Here is a 22939-nt window from a genome sequence, read left to right as displayed (position 1 = left end):
ATGATAAAAACAAGTTAATGTGAAAATATTTGTTTTGTTACCAACTTGGAAAACAAAACTATGATATGCATTTATTCCCTACCATATTTACTTCATAACCTTTACAAAATAAGAATTCTGACCAAAGGTAAATTGAGTAGTTTTAGTACAACTGTTCTAATGGGTATAATTAGTTATATTTCCCATTAATATTTACTCTTATTTCTCTCAGTTAGTCTACCATAAATCACATCTTTGCATGTGATTTCTCATCACAATCATCCAGCACAGTAATCCCCCCTGGATATCAGACATGAACCACTAGTGTGCATGCAGACCACTCGTCCAATTACACCAAACAATGGCCAAGCAGAACCAATTCCAGCATGACACTGATTCCATTCTAATCAATAACACACAGCAAATCCACAACTATCTTGGCAAGATAATGATCTTTCTGTGTGTTATCAACTTGCGGATCAATTACCTAAATACTACAGACTTACTGGCCGGATCTAAGAGATAGGTGCTGAGAACTACAGCCAGTGAGTCACTGGTGCTGAAGTAGGGAACTGACTAGGGTTTATAACAAATGACTATTAGAATCTCCAACAATGACTCAGCCCCCAAGATATAAGACACAAAGACAGTCTATATGGCTGCATAAAAGAAATGAAATGTTTCTTGGGCACATTTTTTTCAAAAGTGACGAGGGTGGTAGGACTTATTTTCTATTTTTTGATAGAAAAAAAGTGACAAGGGAGGAATATATTTTAATATTTTTTTCTCTCAGAAATACAGCTTGGGAAATTTTGCAAGTGTTAATGAGTAGTAGATTCAGTCTCACTCGTTCTTACAGACACTCATTCTTACATAGGACAAGTGGATGATCAGGATGTGGCCAAGTCAAACTTCATTTTTTGAAATGGCAATAAAAAATTGTTATGCACACAAATAAAAGTGAGGTGCCAATGCCCAAGAAACATTTCACCTTTTTTATTTAGTCTAACAATGATCACATAATAGACTGTTCATTACTGGAGGTCCTCCAGTCAGCAAGAGTGACTGTACTATGACAGTATCATTGTTACAGGCACTCATAAGATACAAGTCAGTGAGTTAGGGTTTTAACCACACTTAGCAATATTTTATCAGTGAGATATGAGTGAGAGAGTATGGTTTTACAGCACTTTTAACAATATTCCAGCAACATCATGGCTGGGGGCACTAGAAATAGGCAGGGATTGGGAAAGGCAGCGAACATGGGCCATTTTGTACACTGGAATGTAAAATAGCTCATAAAAGATTTGAAGTTTACAACAGATAGAAGGGCAGTGGCCCATTCTAAATTCAGACAATGCCTAATAATCTTGAAAATGACCCATTGTCAAAATTGTCTATCCCAATCCCTGACTGGGTTTCACACTTTGTACCCATGTGGGGAATTGAACCTGGTCTTTGATATGATGAGCGAACACTTCAACCACTAGGCAACCCACTGCCCCCTTTCAGTATTATGGCTGAAAATATCAGAGACAGACTTTGCCCATTACATCTGTAATGCAGAAGAAACTGGTTCTTCAGGGTGACATGAGAAAGCTTCAACCACTAGGCTACCCAAATGCTTCCTTTGATAGGAGATATGGTGCATCTCATGTAAAATGTTTTCTGTTTCCAGTCAAGGATTAAATAGTTAAGGTAAGTATGTATCAATTCTGTACACCAACCTCAGTAGCCAAGCTTTGGTTAGCCCCATTAGCCAAAAGGAACTTGAGTACTTCGGAGTGGCCCTCCTGGGCGGCCATGTAGAGTGGAGTAAAGCCAGCCTGAAACAGAAACAGTTGGTCAAAACAAGCAAAACACCACAACATTAGGAATCATCCTCATGAGTCAGGGAAATTTTAGGAATAAAGGCTGTGTAAAAATGTCTCTATATAAACTATAACATGCCAGTACTCATCACTGACATATATGGTGGTTACTCAAAGTGATGCATTTGAAACATAATCCTGTTTTTAAATAAATCACAGTTCAGTAAATTTCTTATAAAGTTACACTTACAAGATTTTTTTTTTATTGTCTTGGTTTTTTAAAAATTTATTCATTTTACTTGGTTACAGTTAAACATGATACATAAGTACAGCAAAATATCACAAATGATGTATGATATCATGGTTTGACATTGCATACATTTTACCAAAGGACTTGAGTAAAAAAATTATTAAAATCTGTCTGGAGCATTCTCATCACTGGACAATCAACCAAATAATGTACATAGGTCATTACCTCCTATCAATTTAATTTTTAGAAGTTCTCTGTGCCAAAATTTACATTGAAACTAGCTATTCATGAGAATTTCCTTCTGTTTGACCACAATGCAAAAAAGTATTTTAGTTTAAGCAAAAGATAATAATAATAATTGGGACATTTATAAGAAAAAGATACATTTATCGCAAGAGTTTCAAATCAGTGCTTTTAACTTTTGTTATTCAACAATATTGTAAGTAGTGAATACTAGAATATCTTTGGTTCCACAATCTGACCAGAACATCCTGCAGTTAGGTCAGAATCAGTCAATTAATAGAAAATATATTAGTTTCCCTGTTTTAAAACATGCCTCGGATAAGTTTATGTACAAAACATGTGTTTTAGCCATTAGTGGAACACATAAATGTTCTTTCTCAAATTGTTTTCCAATCAGCATGTAGTTTTCTTGCAAAAGAATGGCCCTGATAGGTGAATGCATAAAACTTCTGTTCCAGGGATCACACAGATTGCTTAACGTTTGAGTCACTGGCCACACCTTAGAACAATGTGATATCCATTACTGTACTTGCTGTATATTGTGGTTGGCACAGCAACAAGACTTATGACCTTTTATCATTCCCACCTTAAATACCTGACTGCCTGGCACTAGTTACCGACTGGTTCCTGGTTTCGTTAAGATTTTTGTCTTTAACAGATACAATATGAAACGTTTAATCAAACAATAAATTATCTCTTTTTAATCTGGTCTTGTTTTGCCAATTATATTTGGAATGGAGATACAGTCTGAACATAAATCTTCTGAAGCTATATGTCTGAATTTGTCTCTCAGCATGAAGCTGATTTTTTGGAGGAATTGTATGGAAGAGTATTTTACTTAATTAAGCTCTTGAACAGTTAAAGACTATAGCTGGATTAACTTCTAGGCTGGTTTTGGTTTCAGAAAATGCACACATTTCAAAGTCATGTGGATGACTTTCTTTTGCTTCTTGAATACATATCGAAATCATATCTCACACATTGAAGTAAATTCATCAAATGACCCACTTTCCACCTTGTAAACCTTTCTGCATTGATATTCCCTTGAATTACATCAAACACAAGCTTTTGATCAAGCAAAACATGTCATCCAGATTGGAAAAAAATCCAATATCTCTCTACGCTTCAAAAGTTCTTTCACACAAAGATGGCCATGCACTAATGCCTTCAATGAACCTGAGCGTCTTATGTGCTTTTCAAACTGAATTCAAACAAACCAATAACTTTCCTTTCAGTATTTCCAACAGCTTACACATGCAATTATCCACGTTCCTTAACATCACTGCCCTTTGAATTGCTCCTGTATCATAGGGCTGATTCCACTATTCTGTACTCAGGGAGGTCATGGCATGTCTAGACACTCTCACAAATATCGGGTCAAACATTGTGATAGCATAGTCCAGGTGGGAGATCACCAAGGACACTGCTAGCTGAGAGTGAGTAAATGAACGCGTTTCAGCTCTGGACTAAACAAATCAGTGGCTGATATACTGAGCAATATCACGTCTTTTGGGCCATGATGACATGCAATAAACAGTCACCAAGTCTTACCTCCTGATCTTAAAGTGCATCTAGTGGGATACAAGATTATACAATATGTCACTGTTATAACACAGTGATGGTATATGACAATGTTTGCCCTGATGCAGAAAACCTGCATATTTGATGCACAAAAAATCTCAAATACGCAGTGAATTTGAAAGCCTTTGTCACTATTGTCGCTATACTACTCAGTCTAAGAAAACTTAGTCTCAGTACTTTGGCGTTACACTTCACCACTGAAGGGAGGTCGCGTCAGGTAACCTTTGCGACTGACCAGTCAGAACACAGCTTACCAAATCACGGAAGTGGACATTCGCACGTGACTTTTGAACTTTTTGTCTCGAAAACGTTCGTACCCGAACAATTCCGAAGATCGCTTCAGGGTGATGCGGTGAGTAAACAGTCGCTGAATATAGTGTTTTGGCAATATTCTAGGATGTCATCTTGTGGAAATTTTAGCTACTGATACCCATGTCAATAGAAACCCCAAAGCGTATATACTGCAGGTCAAATAACTGTGCTAAATGCAGATATTAGTTTGTGGAGAGATCTATGTCAGTGACGTGAATATTTTGTAAGTCCCTCCGATCCCAAAGTAGTAGCCCTTGTGTGATTGGTTAAATCTATTTAACCATCTTGCTATTGATTGGATGGTCATAGGTCACTCAAAGGTTACCCGACGCAACCTTCTACTAGGGTTTGATAGACTCAGTGGTGGAGTGTAACGAATAACACTGAGACTAAGTTTACTTAAAGTGCTATACTACTGGGCCCGAAGTTCAGATAGTCTTATATCTAAGCTTGTAATTTGCTGTTGTTTAAAAACTACTTAGAGGGGTTTCTTTACAGTTAATTGCTCACTGCTGATTAAATACCTGATAAGCTTTGCCTTGTTTGTTTTTAATTGTAAAGCAATCACAGTTGATGTTGATACTGAAGTTGATTCTCTCCCCAAACAGTCCATGACTCTCACTCTTGACACAAGGGAGTTATCATGACTTTTCCTGTCTAGGGCAAAAACTGGTATACCAGATAAGGCAATATGTTTCTATTACTACACAATGGCACCATAGGTGGCACATTGGATTTGAGATTATACATTATGTCCCTTTTATAACAGTGTTGGTATATGGGATATTATATTTATTATACAGAATGTCCCTGAAATAACATTCAGTGTTGTAGGTGGCTATGGGATACAAGATGATGCAATATGTCCTTGTTATAACAGTGTTGGGGTGGAGCAAAGATGCACTGAGGGATGTAGATACAGTCATCCTTCAGCATCATAGATGATTGTCCAGGTGATCACACCTGTTCAACTACCAGGGTTAAGGCAAACATGGATCAGCTTCATCACCTCATGGCAGACATGTTCATGATTCAGAAAGCCTATATTGATTTGTTCTGCCCTTCCGAGATGATTATTGCAGCCATTACTTATACCTCCAATGAATTAATACAATACAAACCAAATAGTAAAATCTCCAAAGAAATCATAAATCTCACAAAGCATTGTGATAGAAATCATTATTTTGGTCACTTAACTGCAAAAATAATTAATGACTGATAATTAGATCCACAGATATACAAAATACAAAGAAAAAAATCCATAGATCATAGATTCCTTAAAACAAATCCAAAGGAAATCCATACAATCCTTAAAATTTCTGGAAATGAGGTGATCTAGACTTGCTAAATAATTCTGGGCTTGAGTAGGACCCCTGTTCAGTTATGCTGTTATGTAACTGAACTCTAACTCTAATGGCATCACATTTAGCAGTAGTGTGTGAGCATGAATTAAAAAATATCCCCCTGAAGATAATGAATTCAAATAAATACAAACACACTGACAGCTATTATTAGTCTTTAGACATGAGATACTATTATCCGTACAGGGATCACATTACATTAATCAGAGGCAGCTGTATAACTGGACCTGTTAAACAAGCACCTACTTCTACCCTGCATCTGTAACAGGAACAAGATGCAGAGAGTAATAGCCTCCTATGAGCTATGAAATATGAGGGCTGTCAGCTGTTCACTGCTTGACAAACTGTGATGGAATAGGATCTGAAGGTTGACAAGATACAGATGTTGCATGTTGATCATCTTTCTGTCTGGCAAGATTGAACTGAGGGCTAGGTACATGTGTTGTTCACTACCTCAACTCTCAACTCTGCTACATTCCTGAGGAGTCACTCTACCATTTAGTGTCAGGAATAAAAACTTCCTGTTTAAAAATATGTATCTACAGAATAGAAAACTCTAACTGAACCCTGGACAATGATTAATTAGACAAGGGTAAGGTACTCTGCAGACAAGAGTAAGGTGCACTTGCCTAATGATTCTAGACTTTGAGTTGGATTCTTTCTTTGATATATTTTCCAGGGTCAAGGACTATCATGGAGTCAATGAACGAACAAGGGTGCCAAGGGTGCCTTATTACAAAAGTGATCTCAGCACTAATGTGAGTATAACTCCCATACCTAACATAGACTTAAGGTAGTCTTAGCACTAATGTGAGTATAACTCCTATACCTAACATTGACTCAAGGCAGTCTTAGCACTAATGTGATCATAAGTCCCATACCTAACATAGACTTAAGGTAGTCTTAGCACTAATGTGACCATAACTCCCATACCTAACATAGACTTAAGGTAGTCTTAGCACTAATGTGAGTATAACTCCCATACCTAACACAGACTTAAGGTAGTCTTAGCACTAATGTGACCATAACTCCCATACCTAACATAGACTTAAGGTAGTCTTAGCACTAATGTGAGTATAACTCCCATGCCTAACACAGACTTAAGGTAGTCTTAGCACTAATGTGACCATAACTCCCATACCTAACACAGACTTAAGGTAGTCTTAGCACTAATGTGAGTATAACTCCCATACCTAACATAGACTTAAGGTAGTCTTAGCACTAATGTCAGTATAACTCCCATACCTAACATAGACTTCAGGTAGTCTTAGCACTAATGTGATCATAACTCCCATACCTAACATAGACGTAAGGTAGTCTTAGCACTAATGTGATCATAACTCCCATACCTAACATAGACTTAAGGTAGTCTTAGCACTAATGTGAGTATAAATCCCATACCTAACATAGACTTCAGGTAGTTTTAGCACTAATGTGACCATAACTCCCATACCTAACACAGACTTAAGGTAGTCTTAGCACTAATGTGACCATAACTCCCATACCTAACATAGACTTAAGGTAGTCTTAGCACTAATGTGATCATAACTCCCATACCTAACATAGACTTCAGGTAGTTTTAGCACTAATGTGATCATAACTCCCATACCTAACATAGACTTAAGGTAGTCTTAGCACTAATGTGAGTATAACTCCCATACCTAACATAGACTTAAGGTAGTCTTAGCACTAATGTGACCATAACTCCCATGCCTAACATAGACTTAAGGTAGTCTTAGCACTAATGTGAGTATAACTCCCATACCTAACATAGACTTAAGGTAGTCTTAGCACTAATGTGAATATAACTCCCATACCTAACATAGACTTAAGGTAGTCTTAGCACTAATGTGAGTATAACTCCCATACCTAACATAGACTTAAGGTAGTCTTAACACTAATGTGACCATAACTCCCATACCTAACATAGACTTAAGGTAGTCTTAGCACTAATGTGAGTATAACTCCCATACCTAACATAGACTTAAGGTAGTCTTAGCACTAATGTGATCATAACTCCCATACCTAACATAGACTTAAGGTAGTCTTAGCACTAATGTGAATATAACTCCCATACCTAACATAGACTTAAGGTAGTCTTAGCACTAATGTGACTATAACTCACATACCTAACATAGACTTAAGGTAGTCTTAGCACTAATGTGACTATAACTCCCATACCTAACATAGACTTAAGGTAGTCTTAGCACTAATGTGACCATAACTCCCATACCTAACATAGACTTAAGGTAGTCTTAGCACCATGGCTGCTTTGTATAACAGCACCCTGGTATGTTATTAACTACTAGCATTGACAAGATGTATAGATGTTAACGACATTCTCAAGGAAGTGATGATAACAGTGTTAATGTCACATTAATTCCAGAAAGAAGTTGTCTATGCTTAAACATTCTACCTCTTCATCATGGCAGCTTCTAAATGCCACTTAAGAAGTTATTTTTGTCCTTTCATTCAAAACAGCAATCTTTCTGGATGCAGAGATTTAGTGCATGAGTTTTATGCTGCTTCTGGCAAAAAAATAACTAAACCGGATGTAGAGAGGCTGGGTAGGCTTGTTGAATACAGCTGTACACCTCCAAGTCTTACCTGAGCTTGTACGTTGACTCTAGCTCCATTCTCGGTCAGAATCTTGATGATATCTTCGTGTCCAGCCAATGATGCAATGTGGAGGGCAGTGTTACCTTTCTGAAATACACAACACACAGTCCGTCAGTTGACAGTAGAAACACTGTATATGTCAAAGAGAGAGAGAAATGCTTATATTACAGCAAACTTATTAAACAAAACCATAACTAGCTTATTAACACAGTTGCACATGAACCTCTTGACTCTTATGAGATTACCTAGGGAAGTACAAGGTCAGATCATATCAGACACAGGCATTTTTTTCAGGGCAAACCAGCTGTGTATTGAGTTAGGGCTCTTTAGGAAAGCATACTTGACTAACAAGAAATGTACAATGATATTAAATGACAACTTTCAAAGCTCCCTGTATTCAAAGGCCAGAATCAAAAGGCTAACCTCAAGAATCCTTTTCATTAAAAGCCACATGAAAACTATGTTAAACTGGTAGTACCTTTTCTAAAAAGGATTCCAAATGCAACCCCCCGAAAAAAGCAGTTTTCAAACTTCAGGGATCAGAAATTTGCCTTTACATAATTTGAATCAAAATAGCCTCTAAACCTTTGGTGTTAATATAAAGGTTATGACAATGACATTCGCTTTTATGGCCAATATTGCAATATTGGTAAATATAACTATTGTAAAGAAATTTTCAGTTATGATGTTACATAACCTGGGCCCTTATTCTCGAAGTGTTCGTAGCCCTAAGAATTCTTAACTTCGATCGTAGCCTATGAGTTAAGAATGGGCTTAAGAAGTTTGTAGCGCTATGAACATTTAGAAAATAGCTAGCCTGTCTTCCATCTACATGACCAATATGTACACAGATATTATCTCCTGGGTTTGATATTACATGATACAACCTCCTACTACAATACAAGTTCAGTCTGTAAGAAACAATCACATGTGGAAAGTCATTTCAGTAATAAGTTAAAACATTTTCTGATATCATTTCAGTGACAAGCCAGAATCTGTCATTACTTTTGAGATACAGGATCTATTATTAAGCAATTTTGCACAAAGTACATCTTGCAACTTTACTGCTTTACAAAATGTCTGTCTCTACAAAGCATGATACAGGCATGATGCATGTAAGCCCGCGAATACATATTTGCTGTTGACATCTATCAATGGGCAATCATCCTGTATATTATGACAATCACTATATCTGATGAATGGCTCGTGACCAAGAGTTATCAGATGTAAGTAGATCTGGACATGCCTCATTCTTGGCAAGAACTATGACCTTCAGGATGACCTTTACTTGTTGTTGACCTCTATACTAATCAGGTTTCCCTGTACAGTAATATGCAAGTACCTTGTTTGATAGTTATTTAACATATACACATTTATATTATTACAATCCATCCACAGCATTTAAATGGAAGTGGTACTAGAGAGAATGAGTGAGTTTAGTTATATGCCTCTTTAATCAACATTCCAAAAATATCATGCCTGGTGACACCAGAACAGGGTGAATCAACTGATACTAGAAATCACATAAACTTGTTCAAAAGAACATTATGAAAGAAATTTCAAAATTCATGAATTCATTTTCACATTATTCAACAACCCCCAAATCTATTTTGTATATTTCAAGATATTATGAAATTACTTTTTTTCATCAAATTATTGCATTCTAACTCAACAGTGCCTTCCATATATTCCTCCCATTCAAACTATTAGAACTAATCAAAAATATTTCATTGTTATTTTGATTTCACCACGTCATTTTCTCAATTAACAGTGACCTTCTATCTTCAGGTAAGGCAGTGTGACAAGCTATGTCCCCTCAACATGAATGAACTGTTCCGTGGAGGTCCCCAGTGATGTCTATTTGTGACAGTGTTGCACTGCTACTTAAGTGGGTCACAACGCCACTTGAGGCATCCATCCCTGCATACAGCTGGGTACAAAACCTCAATGGAAACTTGATTCAATGACATTTACACAACCCTCTTTTATATCATGCCCATATACGTCCTCTGATATGACCTTCCCCTGATGGCAGTACACATACAAGCTTACAATATATGTTGAGTGAAGGAGGTAGACATGCATGGAAGTGTGTACCTTGAAGATACTTGGGTTGATATGATACACTCATGATACAACAGGTTAACAAAATGCTACATACCATGAAAGAGATACACAAGCGGGTGATATCTTAGATATTATATCATAGTTCACAGTGTTGTCTGACAGTTTATGAAATCAATTCTTACATACTTCATTTCTGTACCGTTTTGGGGTTTTGGTTTTTTTTTCATTTTTCTGGTTTATGTCTGATGATTTCATCATACTGGGCTGGTTAGACTTCTTTTAATCTCATCATATACATAGATTCCCTTGTCAATGTGCAAGACTGAAAACTGCATGCACTGAATGTTTTAATCAATGTGTGATACATCACTTATGCTGACCTACCATAAGTTAAATATAAGTTCATAGTGCATTGTATTGGTTATTTTTGCCACCCTTGAAAAATACACCTTAACATGAAACATTACGTTTGGACAAAAGTGGAAATATTTTGCAGTGAATACTAAGGTAATTTGTTATTCAAACTATATAGTCAATGCATAGAACAGGTCGTCCACGTTATTCCCCACATATGGCTGCATTCATTACTTCATTCCTATGGAGTATATTTCTGTATGAGAACATAATTTCTTACAATACCTTATGACTCATCACTGACTCACTGATGTGGAAACAACACCTTTAAGTTCATTCCCTACAGTACATTTACTATCAATAGCAAATAACTTGATTTCTTCTGAACCAGGCAATATAACTAATATTGCCCAGCTAATTACAGGGAAATATTCTCAGTTTCCAAGGTAACACTACTCAGCACCAGTTATCAGTTTATTTTCAGACATATATCTTATTTTCCAGTTGTACTGAATGTAGTATGTATAATTGTGGAAATGTGCAACTCAGAGTATTTCCTAAGGGTTAAGAGTGGCCATACTGATGCTGTTATTCTGCCCATCAGGGGAAGTAATGGGTTTTTTCTCAAGACCACTTATCCCATTACCTTTCTCCTTGTACAAAATCATCAATCATTGACTACATGGGATTCCTTTCCACCAGATTCTTTCCAAGTCAAAACACATAATACATTTAATCTACAAGTCCTTTACTTTAGTAATATCCACGTCCACTGACAATGTATCCATGAGCTTGTCAACAATGAGGACAATGTCTGAATGTATAAGGGTCACACTGGACGTTGTCCAGGTGAAGTGGGACAAACTGTGTATGTTCAGACTATGAACAGTAGGTATTTGACACTGACCCCAGTACGAGATAATTATGTACAGGACAGGCTTGACTGGTTTCTCCCTCTGTCAGCTATTTAGCACAAGATGTCAGGGCGGTGTAAATGAGGCGTCTATTATGTTGACCATATGTTGAATAAAGTGTCAGCTGCAAGAGTTTTTACCAGGGTATTCAGTTATATTCAGCCTCAGTTTTATCAGATTAGTGATAATTTTGTCATTTCAAAGCCAGTAGAATGAATATTGAGAATCACGATTTAAAAATAATCATTTTCCACAAATACTTATAACTTTCAGCAAAACCCTCCTCAAATCAGTTTTTGTGATAATTTAGATGACCACAATCATTGGAAAGGAAAAGACATTGTTTTAACCACATGAACATTAAGATAAGACACTGAGAACTGGGAGATATATCAGATATAATCACATCGCTACATCCAACACAGCACTTACATGGTGGCGAGTGTGTACATGTGCATACTTGTTGCAACTTTGGACTGACAGTTTTCTTACAATGTTGTTCCCAATAAATTATTTAAATATTGATTTGCACTACAGAGAACTATGGATTGTCCCTTTGAGTTTTCCGTAAATATGCTGCTTCAAAACCAGCCATAAGCCTTTTATAGCACCCTGTGGGCAGATAACTATTCCTAAGTACCAACAAGGGAGGTAATTATACTTAAGTAACCTGAGTGAGGTAATTATGCTATAGAATCCTGTGGGATCTAAATATGCTACATCATCCAATAAGCTGGTAATCTCAGACCAGAAAACTATACTATTCTAGTAACACAAAGGGCAGATAACTATGCCCAATTTCTTAAAGGGGAGATAACTATGTCCAAGTAACTACAGGGGAAATAACTATGCTAAGTTACCCTGAGGGAAGTAAATTGGCTTTAGTACCCAAGGGATGATAGCTATCTCATAGACCAGAAAACCACTGTAGAAACATAAAGGGCAGATAACTATGCCCATTTCTTGGAGGGGAGATAGAACCAGTAAATAGAACCCACCTTAGTTGCAGCCTCCACGTTGGCGCCACGGCGCAGCAGTTCAGTGACGATGTTGACATGGCCTTCCTTGGATGCCAGATGGAGCGCATTCAGGCCATTCTGCAACACAAGAGGACACCTGTGCTGTCACAAGTACCAAGAACTAGGGCATCAAGAAAATACCTTTTATGCATCGGTAATTCAATCTAAAGAATGCTGGCTTGCCATAAACAATGTCAAAGTTTGGTTTCTTCATATAGTTTATGTGTGTTTGCTATCTGTCACCACATTCAGCTATATTCCAAAATATGTGTGCGGGCTGTAAATAATTGAGCCTGGACCAGATAGGCCAGTGATCAACAGCATGAACATCAATCTACGCAATTGAGATGACGTCTCTATACCAAGTCAGCAAGCATGACCACCAGAACCTGTTAGTGGTTTTTGACTACAAGCACATGTTGTGACTAATTCTATCCTGGATCTTCACAGGTATAATACAGGGTATGAAACATACACTTTACTTATATCTCATGTATTCTGTTTATTAATGTTGGAAGCAGGGGAGGGCATGAATCTACATTGTAATTTGAAATATTATGTATAGCTAGTGAGTGAGTTTAGATATTACCTACTTTTAGTAATAGTCAAGTAATACTAGGACAGGGGACAGGTTTCACACATTGTAGCCATGTGGGGAATCGAACATGGGTCTTTGGTGTGATGAATGAATGGTTTAACCACCTATCTACCCTGTCACCCCTTATGCATTGTGAATATCATGCAGGGTCTTGCAACACAACAGGTACACCATATGTGAGAGAGCAGTACTGGGAAGTACTATGCCATCTAAAGAATGAAGGTGTACTGTCCTGCCGACTAGCCTCTTTATGTGAATGCCTATTATTTGGTTTAATCATGTTAAATAATGCAAATATTTATAGGACACACTAAACATAAGGCTGTAAAAAGTGTGACAGTTCTACTTCAGCCATGTTTCCTTGAGTTTGCATCTTGAAGTCACTGAAGGTAGGGACAAAAACCTTCAGGAAACGAGTTTCAGGACTGCTCTTAAAATAGCTGAATCATCCCTACATACAAAATAGACTAAAATATGCAGCAGAAGAGGTATATGCAGCGTCAGGTTGTTGCTGGCTTGAGATATATTCACCACCTTGCACTATTTCCCTACAACTCCTTAACACTTGAAGAGGCCTTTTCATCACAACATGCTGTACAAACAATCTGAGCTAAAATCATTTTCACATCGACTGTATAAACCACAATCATTCACTGTCCTTGACATACCAGAATGGATATTTCGGTTCCATAACCACATTTACACAAATACTACTAAAACTGATCAGCAGGATACTTTTTCACTGTTGCTCCATATCCGTAACCCTGATTTTTTAAGTAACCATGGTAATGTTACTAATTTTTTCCAGCAGAGTGTCATGTTACATTACTTGCAAGACACAAGTCCTATTCTTTTTGTTTCATTGTGCCATGAACTATCTAGTACATTATAGTCTGGTTGCTAGGCAACAAGACTTGGCGGCAGGAATTACCAGTCAGTACTGCACATGCTTGAATGCACAAAAGACCAACTGATGTCTATAAGCAGTGTTACCTTAGTGCATAATGATCATTAAACACATCTGTAGTGACTGCAATCACTCATCTGTGTAATTGGTCAGTAAAATAATGGTTTTCTTGCCACCAATATAGCAATATACAGCTTGGCACAGTCATACCTTCACTTCTACTCGCAAAGGAATATGTTCTGTATTGACAATATGGACAATAATGGATTTGATTCACTAATGTTATGCAAGAGAAGGTAATATAAAAATTGTCAGTCATTTAAGTCTTATTAACAATATTCCTCATTTATCTCTATATTAGTGTGACAATATATGTAACTACCAATATATTTTTAACTGGAAATCACACCAGTTTCAGTTTAGCATGATGGAATAAATGTAAACCCAGTATTTTCATATATATATCTTTAAACCATTTGCTTGCTATCAATGATATTTGCGTAATCGAGTTTAAGGAACAAACTCTTAACACCGCATAACACTAGCATTAACATGTGGTTGAAATACTGATTTGAATAGAAATCAGGGATCGAAATTATTAGGTCCACAGTACTGATAGCACGGCTAAGGGTCAAATGGCATGGTTAAATTCTTACCTGCATGCTCTTAGTTGTTTGCTAAGATACATTGAAGTATTTACCGAATTCACCATTCATATTGTTCATGATTTATGGTGACATTATGAAAAGTGACTAATGACAAAGTGTACAGGTCAGACAGCCGGCAAATCATCTGTGTCAATTCAACTTTTGAGGTCACTAAATAAACAAAAATACATACTTAGCATTGTTTTACTACTCATGATTTATTACTGAATGTTGCAATACAATTACAACTGTTACATTCACATCAAGCCATGTAATGTTTTGAAGTACAGTTCAACTGACCATGAACTTATGGCACAACTGAAATTGAAGTGGCACACTAAAATTGCCATGACAGTGCCCATGATGCACACTTAAAAAAACAAATTTCAATCCCTGGAAATCATGCCCATCTTCGTTGCTACATAACAACTGAATCTAACACCATCCACAATGCCTTGTTTTTTGTTAAACCCCACAATCAATACTCTAGCCATATGACAGAGGCCATACAATCCACCGATTGATCTGAACTATATTATCTTGAGTGAGTGAGTTGACCTTTACGCTGCACTTGAACTATATTGGGTAATATAGCCCTAATTCCCAGTGTCCAAGGTGCCTATGGTACCTTTGCAACAGCAAATATGGTAAAACAAATATTAAGTCTTAGATCTTATGACCAAAAGAGGAGGGACGATGATGAAACTGCCTCTCCATAATGCTACACCATGCTGAGACAACTAGTGAGTGAGTTTGGTTTTACGCCGCTTTTAGCAATATTCCAGCGATATCATGGTGGGGGACACCAGAAAATGGGCTGACACAACTAACTTATGGTAGAACAATACTATTTTTAACTAGTGCATCAATTCCCATACATCTAATTCTCTTCAGTTTCTAATCATAGATGGTTACCATCATCAAAATATTTTCAAGCAAGGGGCAACAGCTACAATCTGAATGGTCTGCCTACTTCAGTTTCCCCGAGTCAGCTGGTATATAATTGATGTAGGTCTTGTTGGTTTCCAGGTGATTGCTGTATCTACAAATCAATCTCCTGGCGAGAGCAGCCTGCACAACATATCTAAGATTCCTCGTTTGTTAAGATAACTATATCTCTCCTGTTGTGTTTATCTTTTCAGATGAGTTTTGCCATTTTATGATCCACCATTGAGGAACCCTAGGTGTGAAAGTGCTGAGTGGGATACCCTCACTGTAATGGTTAGGATAAGAGCAGATGTTGCATGATGTTCAGCCATTTTGTCGTGATATTGAATTATTTCTTCCAGATCTGACATAACATACATGTTGTTAGATCGCGCTTGTATTCTGTGGTTCTTATATAGGTCATTCATTTATGCTAGTTTAATGTTGCACCATGAAAATGAAAATCCAAGAAAAATTGTTATCACTGTGTGGTATATGAATGAAAAGGGACAAATTATCTCATGTTTCAAAAACTGAAAAAGAAAAATGTAGACTTATCTAAATATTTTCATAGACTTTAGCAGGATTCATCAGGCATTACGTTACAGGGTTTGCAGGAGACACTGCATGATAATAACCCAAAGATTCAGCTTCAAGTTACAGGCAGGGAGATCTGGTAGTGCAAACACAGAAATACTGCTTTGTCATTAGAAACTTACATGCCACAATTCATTTGCTTCTACATGACTGAGATACCATGGTTATGCAGTTTACTTAACATCTTTTAGAGTCATGTTAACATGGAAGTTTAGATGTTAACTGCTTAACCAAGAGTTGAACACATGCAACATCGTGCTTTGGCATGGTTACATGGTAAACCAAAGACATGACCATGCACAGGACTATGACTTGAGAGGGTCACACAGAAAAACACTGACTTGACCACATACAGAAGATCCTTTGGCGGAGAAACATGGTACGCCGAAGACTAAATGTTCAACCATGGTTTGACAGGGTCCATTTCAAACCAGGGACTTGACCAAAATGTTCAACCATGGTTTGACAGGGTCCATTTCAAACCAGTGACTTGACCAAAATGTTCAACCATGATTTGACAGGGTCCATTTCAAACCAGGGACTTGACCAAAATGTTCAACCATGATTTGACAGGGTCCATTTCAAACCAGTGACTTGACCAAAATGTTCAACCATGGTTTGACAGGGTCCATTTTAAAAAACCAGGGACTTGACCAAAATGTTCAACCATGATTTGACAGGGTCCATTGTAAGCCAATGACTTGAACAAAACATTCAGCCACTATTTGACAGGGTCCAATTCAAGCCAACGACTTAACTCCATGAAATCCTCCACAGGACAGGAACTCACAACAAGGCAAAGATTTGACCAAAAGTAAAACTTCATTTCACAAATCCAAAGGCTGAGCTGTTTGGCTGGGTCCCATGACAACCATGGCCATGTCTTACCCAACATGTATGATCTGATACAGTCTGACATTGTCTACATGAGACAAGCATCTACCTCACGCTGGCACCAGACTCTGGTATTTCCACAACATTGCACACTGACTCCAAACACTGAAACTCAGTACCAGCATATAGCACATGTACCAGCGTGTTATACAGCATCGCAGAGCTGAATAAGCCTGGTTGGCTTCTTCATACACACCTACTGGTGATATACACTGTTTGTTTATGAACATCAGTTGTTTTGACTGTGTCCATAGAAATTCTTGGGTTAGTCCCAGATGAGTGTCTTTAGTTCTCAGAACTTGGCTCTAAGACTACGGAATCCCAAAGTGGAACTGGCTGCAATAATAACTCCTAATTGTGGGATATAACATGTGGTGCTCCATCATATCCTCCTGGGGACCTCCCTTCACAGTCTTATATATTCTGGATGCTATATTGCCTATCCATGCTTGTCACAGTACTGGTAATTGTGTGGCTGATGACCAGATTGTCAGGTCCAAACTTGATGATTTTCTGCTATGTAGCTGGAATATTGCTGTATGCAGCATTAAACCAACACACTCATTCATAACTGTATGATTGTGTTAGTTATTGGTCTAATGAAACTTGATTGTGTCATGTACATGTACAGCCTCACATTTTGGATAGCTAGCTTTTGAACCAGGATTCTATAAGTTTTAAATGGTTTCATTAACAGAGATGCTGCTGCATATGTATGGGGTGAATGAATCTTGTTTTAAGCAGTCCACAATAATCCTGCTGCACCAAACTGAACTGAAAATATTCACATCTGGGCCATGCAAGCTGGTGGTTGATAACCTGAGTGTGAACCAACTCCTTTGGGTCAACATGAGATATATCATGCATGTAACAACACTGAACTGACAGTTACCCTTACTTAACAAAAGGCTGAACTGATTGTAAGCTTATAGTGTTCATTTCTTTCCGACAGTAAATATGACAAGGCATCTTGACATACAAGGACTCATAAATACTTGTGAATGTAGAACACACTTGGAAGTGTGACAGTCCTTGTACACATCTTATCCATACTTTCATGTGTACTAAAGATAGGTATATCTGGTTTGTTATCACCTGGGTTGATGCAGCAGCTGACGCATGAGGTTTCTCAAAAACTGTTACCTTAGAAAAAAAACACTGGTGGCTGTCACTTATTTCCACAAGTCATTCAGTGAGAACCAGAGCCAGACCATTGATCTGAGACTCATACTCGATGATGTGAGAGGAAAGGGTCTGTGGGGATTGGCCACTAGGTGTGATTGTTTTGATCCGACATAAAGGTATAGTGACAATCTCAAACTCTGAACAACGGTGACCTTGAGCCGTTAAATCTTTCAGTTTTAAAAACCACTCTAGCTGGAACATAGCTGATAGAGGAATTAAACAGCAGGAAAGAAACAGCTGTCATGCTACAGGTAGAAACATTGTTCTGGGCTTGGAATAGACAAACCAAGACTCCTTGGGGCTGTATTGTCATGTGACTAGTCGGCGTGTGACCTACCGGGTTGCTGGTGTTGATGTCGGTACTTCCCTTCAAGTACTCCAAAACCTCGTTGAGGTTTCCATCCCGCGCTGCTCGAAGAAAGCCAGCGTTTCCGTCACTCTGAAACAATGAAGAGATGACAGTCAGATATATACAAGAAATAATGACTAATGATCTACATCTAACACCATACAGAGTAAGTATCACACGTAAGATGTATATGTACCTTGCAACTGATGTCTCATGCTATAACTTACAAGACCACAAGTCATGCATTACCATTTGTCATACTTGCCAAAGAATGATGCCACATAATGCATTTTTAAAAATGCTATTTACAATGAAAATGTCACAACTTATTACACTTGTCCTTTAATAATAGCCACATATTACCATATTTTGTCTTAAGAAATAAAAATATGTTCAACTACTTATAACTCACAGGAGTGAGGAGAGAGTTTGTCTTTTAGCGATTTTCCAGTAACATGTCTTTAGGGAAATGGGTTTGAGACCTTTCAGCAAAAATGTGAACCCTTAAATCATTATGCATCTTAACTACAAAACTGTCACGGCCAGAAAGAAATCAATTTCAGGTCATCCTAATGCTTTCTCCCAGCTGATAATTTTGATAATTGTGTCCTAAATGACTGTTACTTCTTCACCAATCTCTACATCATCACTGCAGAAGAATTTAATACACCCAGAAAATCATATTACCAGGCCTCAGCATTATGCAATATCAATTTGTGAAGTGTTGGGTCTGGTAATCGGGAAAATTAACGTTTTCAACATTCCACATATATGGCCACACTGAGGCTGTATGCAACATTCCTGTCATTCATTAGAGCTTGATGTTACAACGTTGCTATTAACACCTGTCACATATGTTCACGACAGGTATTTTAACACCAGCATCAGCAACTACACCAACCACAGCATCTAGCTCACCAACAGACATCACACAATAAAGCTTGTGTACTACCAGTTGTGTCATGTCTAGACACAAGATATTAGACAAAGACCGTTTCAAACAAATTGTATGAATTAACGTGAAGCTGTGATTAATATGGCGACTATGATTATTACACCAACATAGCAATGACATGTGTTTTCATGTGTCTTGTACAAGTCAGGGTAAATATTATGGCGATAACCCTTTGAGATTGTGTGGCACAGTTTCAAATGCATCTTCATATCAGACAATCATACTCTGAGCTGACAGGTGCTTGTTTTATACCCTTGATACCCAGCACTGGCAGGTTACAACTAGTCTGTCTAACAGTCCCTGAACCACATTATTTTCTCCACTTCCTATTGCCTCTCAAAGGACTGCTCCTTGCAATGATAATGCTCTAAACGAAGCAGCTCCATATTTCCTCAGGTTCAGGCAGGGATCCTTTTCATTTTAAAAGTCTGTTTTTTAGTTACTTGTCTTTTATCAAAATTATAGATATTCACAGACTAAGTGTTAGTATAGGTTACAAGAAGGATTGGGCAACTGACATCCAGTAAGATGCTCCAGTTGCTCTAGACTACGAAAACAGTGTCACTACAGACATGCTGAAAACTCTCCATTTCACAGTAAGTGAGTATGAGTGCATGTGTTTAGCAATATTCAAATGAGATCTGAGTGGGGGACACCAGAAATTGGTCTCACATACTGTACCCATGTGGGGACTCAAACCTGCCCATGTCCAGTGTGATGAGCAAACGTGGTAACTACTAGGGACCATACCCCATTTCACAGAAAACTCCATATGCTGTACGCTTAATGATAACACAACAAGCCAGTTCATGATATCAAATTTCCACTGTTATTCTTCAATAATCATTGTGCAAATTGTATTTTCAACATCAACATACTTTCTGATATAACAATAGACACAAATGCCACACAATAACCATGTAACATATGCTACAATTCAACAATGGAATATGATGATGATCACTTTGTTTGGCTATATAAAGCACAAGTTTCTAGATTTGGATTTAAGAAATTTTGCATCCCAGGAAGTGAAATCAACATTAGCAGGAACCGTGTCACTCATTTCTCCATCCCCTGATATTTACTAGCCAATCTCCACCTTTCATCAGGAACCTGTTCCTTTCACTTTGAAACCCATCTCCTTGTGCATCATCTGCGTGTTATCAACAACTCCTCGCAACTAACTGCAACAGGAACTGTATGCTTATCTTTGGATTAAAACATTGCAGAGGAATTTAGGTTTCTGTGGTTTCCAAGATTTCCCAGTTTTATTCCAAGGATATAAACAGTAGGTTTGGATTTTAGCACCATTTCATTCATATTTACTGCAGGAGACAATAGAAAGAAGACCAACACAGGGATTTAAACGAGCATATTTGGTGTGATGAGACAATATTTCACCTTGGACAACCAAATTCGGAAAATTTGTCAATATAATAAAAATCCAGTGACGGGCAGAATTTAAGTTTAACCCTTCATGGGAGGTGTGTACGGTATGAATATTGGCAATATGCCATCATCTTTATCACCTTGCTTTACACAAATCAGCACCAGGTGGATGTAATGATGCTAAAAATTAATTATCAATCTCCCAAAAGTAATTTTTGATAACCTAACAGAAGTAATATACTATGACCATTGTAGGACATAGTGCAGTACTTGTGCCCTTGAAACATGTTTTTCCTACAACACAGGATCATCAATAACACTACCCCATAGTCCTGACTATGTTATCAAGACTTGCTGATATGGTTGACACCTCATCATGGTCTAATTGAGTAGATCGATGCTCATGATGCTGATCACTGGATTGTCTGGTCCAGGATTGATTATTTACAGACCACTGCCATAAAGCTGGAACATTACTGGAACATTAGTAACCAACCAACCAACCAACCAACCAACCAACGTTGTCAATGTGTTTATGAAGGCAAGCAGACATTTTCTACGTTATAACTCTAGTTATCAGTTTTGGCTGGTCATGGTCCTGGTTGACATCCATCCCTGCATCACCTTCACATTGTGTATAACAATGTTATTATTATAGACATGAAAATCAAACTTCAAGTGTTCTGTATCAACAAGCTGTTGCCATGATAATCAGCCGCTTTCATTAAACGTGTGCAAAAAATTAAAGGATGACCTCAGGCCATTGTGTTTAAGGAAAAAGCATCTTGAAAACCCTTAATTGGAGTATAACAAGGAATTCTTGACTTGCATAACAGCACTTGGAAGTGTGCTTCAAGAGACAGGAAGTGTTGCATGACATGGATGTGGTAAATGAAGAGAACCTGTTTCTTGTTATGCTCATTACCGTGTGTGGTGAAGGGTGTCCTGACTCTCTGCTGGATAACCTCCAGGGTGGCTTCAAAGTATTTCCTTTAAAATTGCTTTTGCAAGATCAAGATATTTTTATTACAGCATTAACAAATCCTGATGTCGCTTTTGAACATATCAAATGCTTGCTTATCTTGTTGGTTGAGTTCCTCACAGAATATTTGAACAATAAATGTTATGGTCAAAAACAGAAAATGTAGTACCTACACTCATTGTTGTCTAGGTTTGCATGGCCAGTTTGTTATTTTAGCTGAAGGAAAATGAATAAGATATCACAGTTTTAATGGTGATGTAAGTTTTCTTTGTATTTTGATAAATTTGGTATTAGATTTGCCACACATTTCAAATCAGATATATATCTGGACAAGCCTGAAGAGAGGCCACCCAGCACTATCTGACACTCCAGAATACCCTTTACCTGGAGCACACACACCTCAACCTGAACCCCACCTACCTTTATCTGACCATTTAGCCTATGTGTACCTAGAGCACACACACCTCAACCTGAAGGCCACCCACCTCTACCCGACAGTCCAGCCTCCCTCTACCTGAAGCCCATCCACCTCTACCTGAGAGTCGGACTTCCTCTACCTGAAACCCACTAAGCTTTACTGGACAGTCCAGCCTACCTCTACCTGAAACCCATTAAGTTCTGCCTGACAGTCAAGCCTCCCTCTACCTGAAGCCCACCATGCTCTATCTGACCATCCAACCTCTATGTATCTGAAGCCCACCCACATCTACCTGACCGTCCAGCCTCCCTGTACCTAGAGGCTATCAACCTGGATGTCATCTACTCATAAGGTCATGGGTATCACAGCTGTATGATAAACACTGCATCACAGTCATCTCACGCCATCCCCTTGCTGAGCCATTGTGAGAACACGGCAGAGAAAACAAACCATGTGTACTGTTTAACAGATGTAACCAATGAAATCCTTGCTCTAAACATCAAGTCAGCAATCACACCTGAAATACATTTGACCTGATGCCTGCCAACCTGGTTATGAGAAAACCTTTCCAATTTCTCCAC

General features: G+C 37.9%; 1 protein-coding gene across 50 annotated transcripts in view; it reads right to left on the bottom strand.

The window, feature by feature from the left end:
- LOC137285016 (ankyrin-2-like) overlaps positions 1-22939 on the bottom strand; it is a 184514-nt gene that overhangs the window by 111135 nt on the left and 50440 nt on the right. For all 50 annotated transcript variants that reach the window (XM_067817140.1, XM_067817149.1, XM_067817150.1 and 47 more), the window contains exons 2-5: positions 18603-18704; positions 12490-12588; positions 8145-8243; positions 1707-1805 (exon numbers count right to left, since the gene is read on the bottom strand). In XM_067817140.1, the coding sequence (XP_067673241.1) occupies positions 1707-1805; positions 8145-8243; positions 12490-12588; positions 18603-18704 (399 nt within the window). The remainder of the gene's footprint in view (positions 1-1706; positions 1806-8144; positions 8244-12489; positions 12589-18602; positions 18705-22939) is intronic.

The sequence above is a fragment of the Haliotis asinina genome, chromosome 5, assembly GCF_037392515.1.
Source record: "Haliotis asinina isolate JCU_RB_2024 chromosome 5, JCU_Hal_asi_v2, whole genome shotgun sequence".
In the NCBI taxonomy this organism is placed as follows: domain Eukaryota; kingdom Metazoa; phylum Mollusca; class Gastropoda; order Lepetellida; family Haliotidae; genus Haliotis; species Haliotis asinina.
Note: the sequence above shows the minus strand (reverse complement) of the source record. Positions and strands in the feature narration are given on the sequence as shown.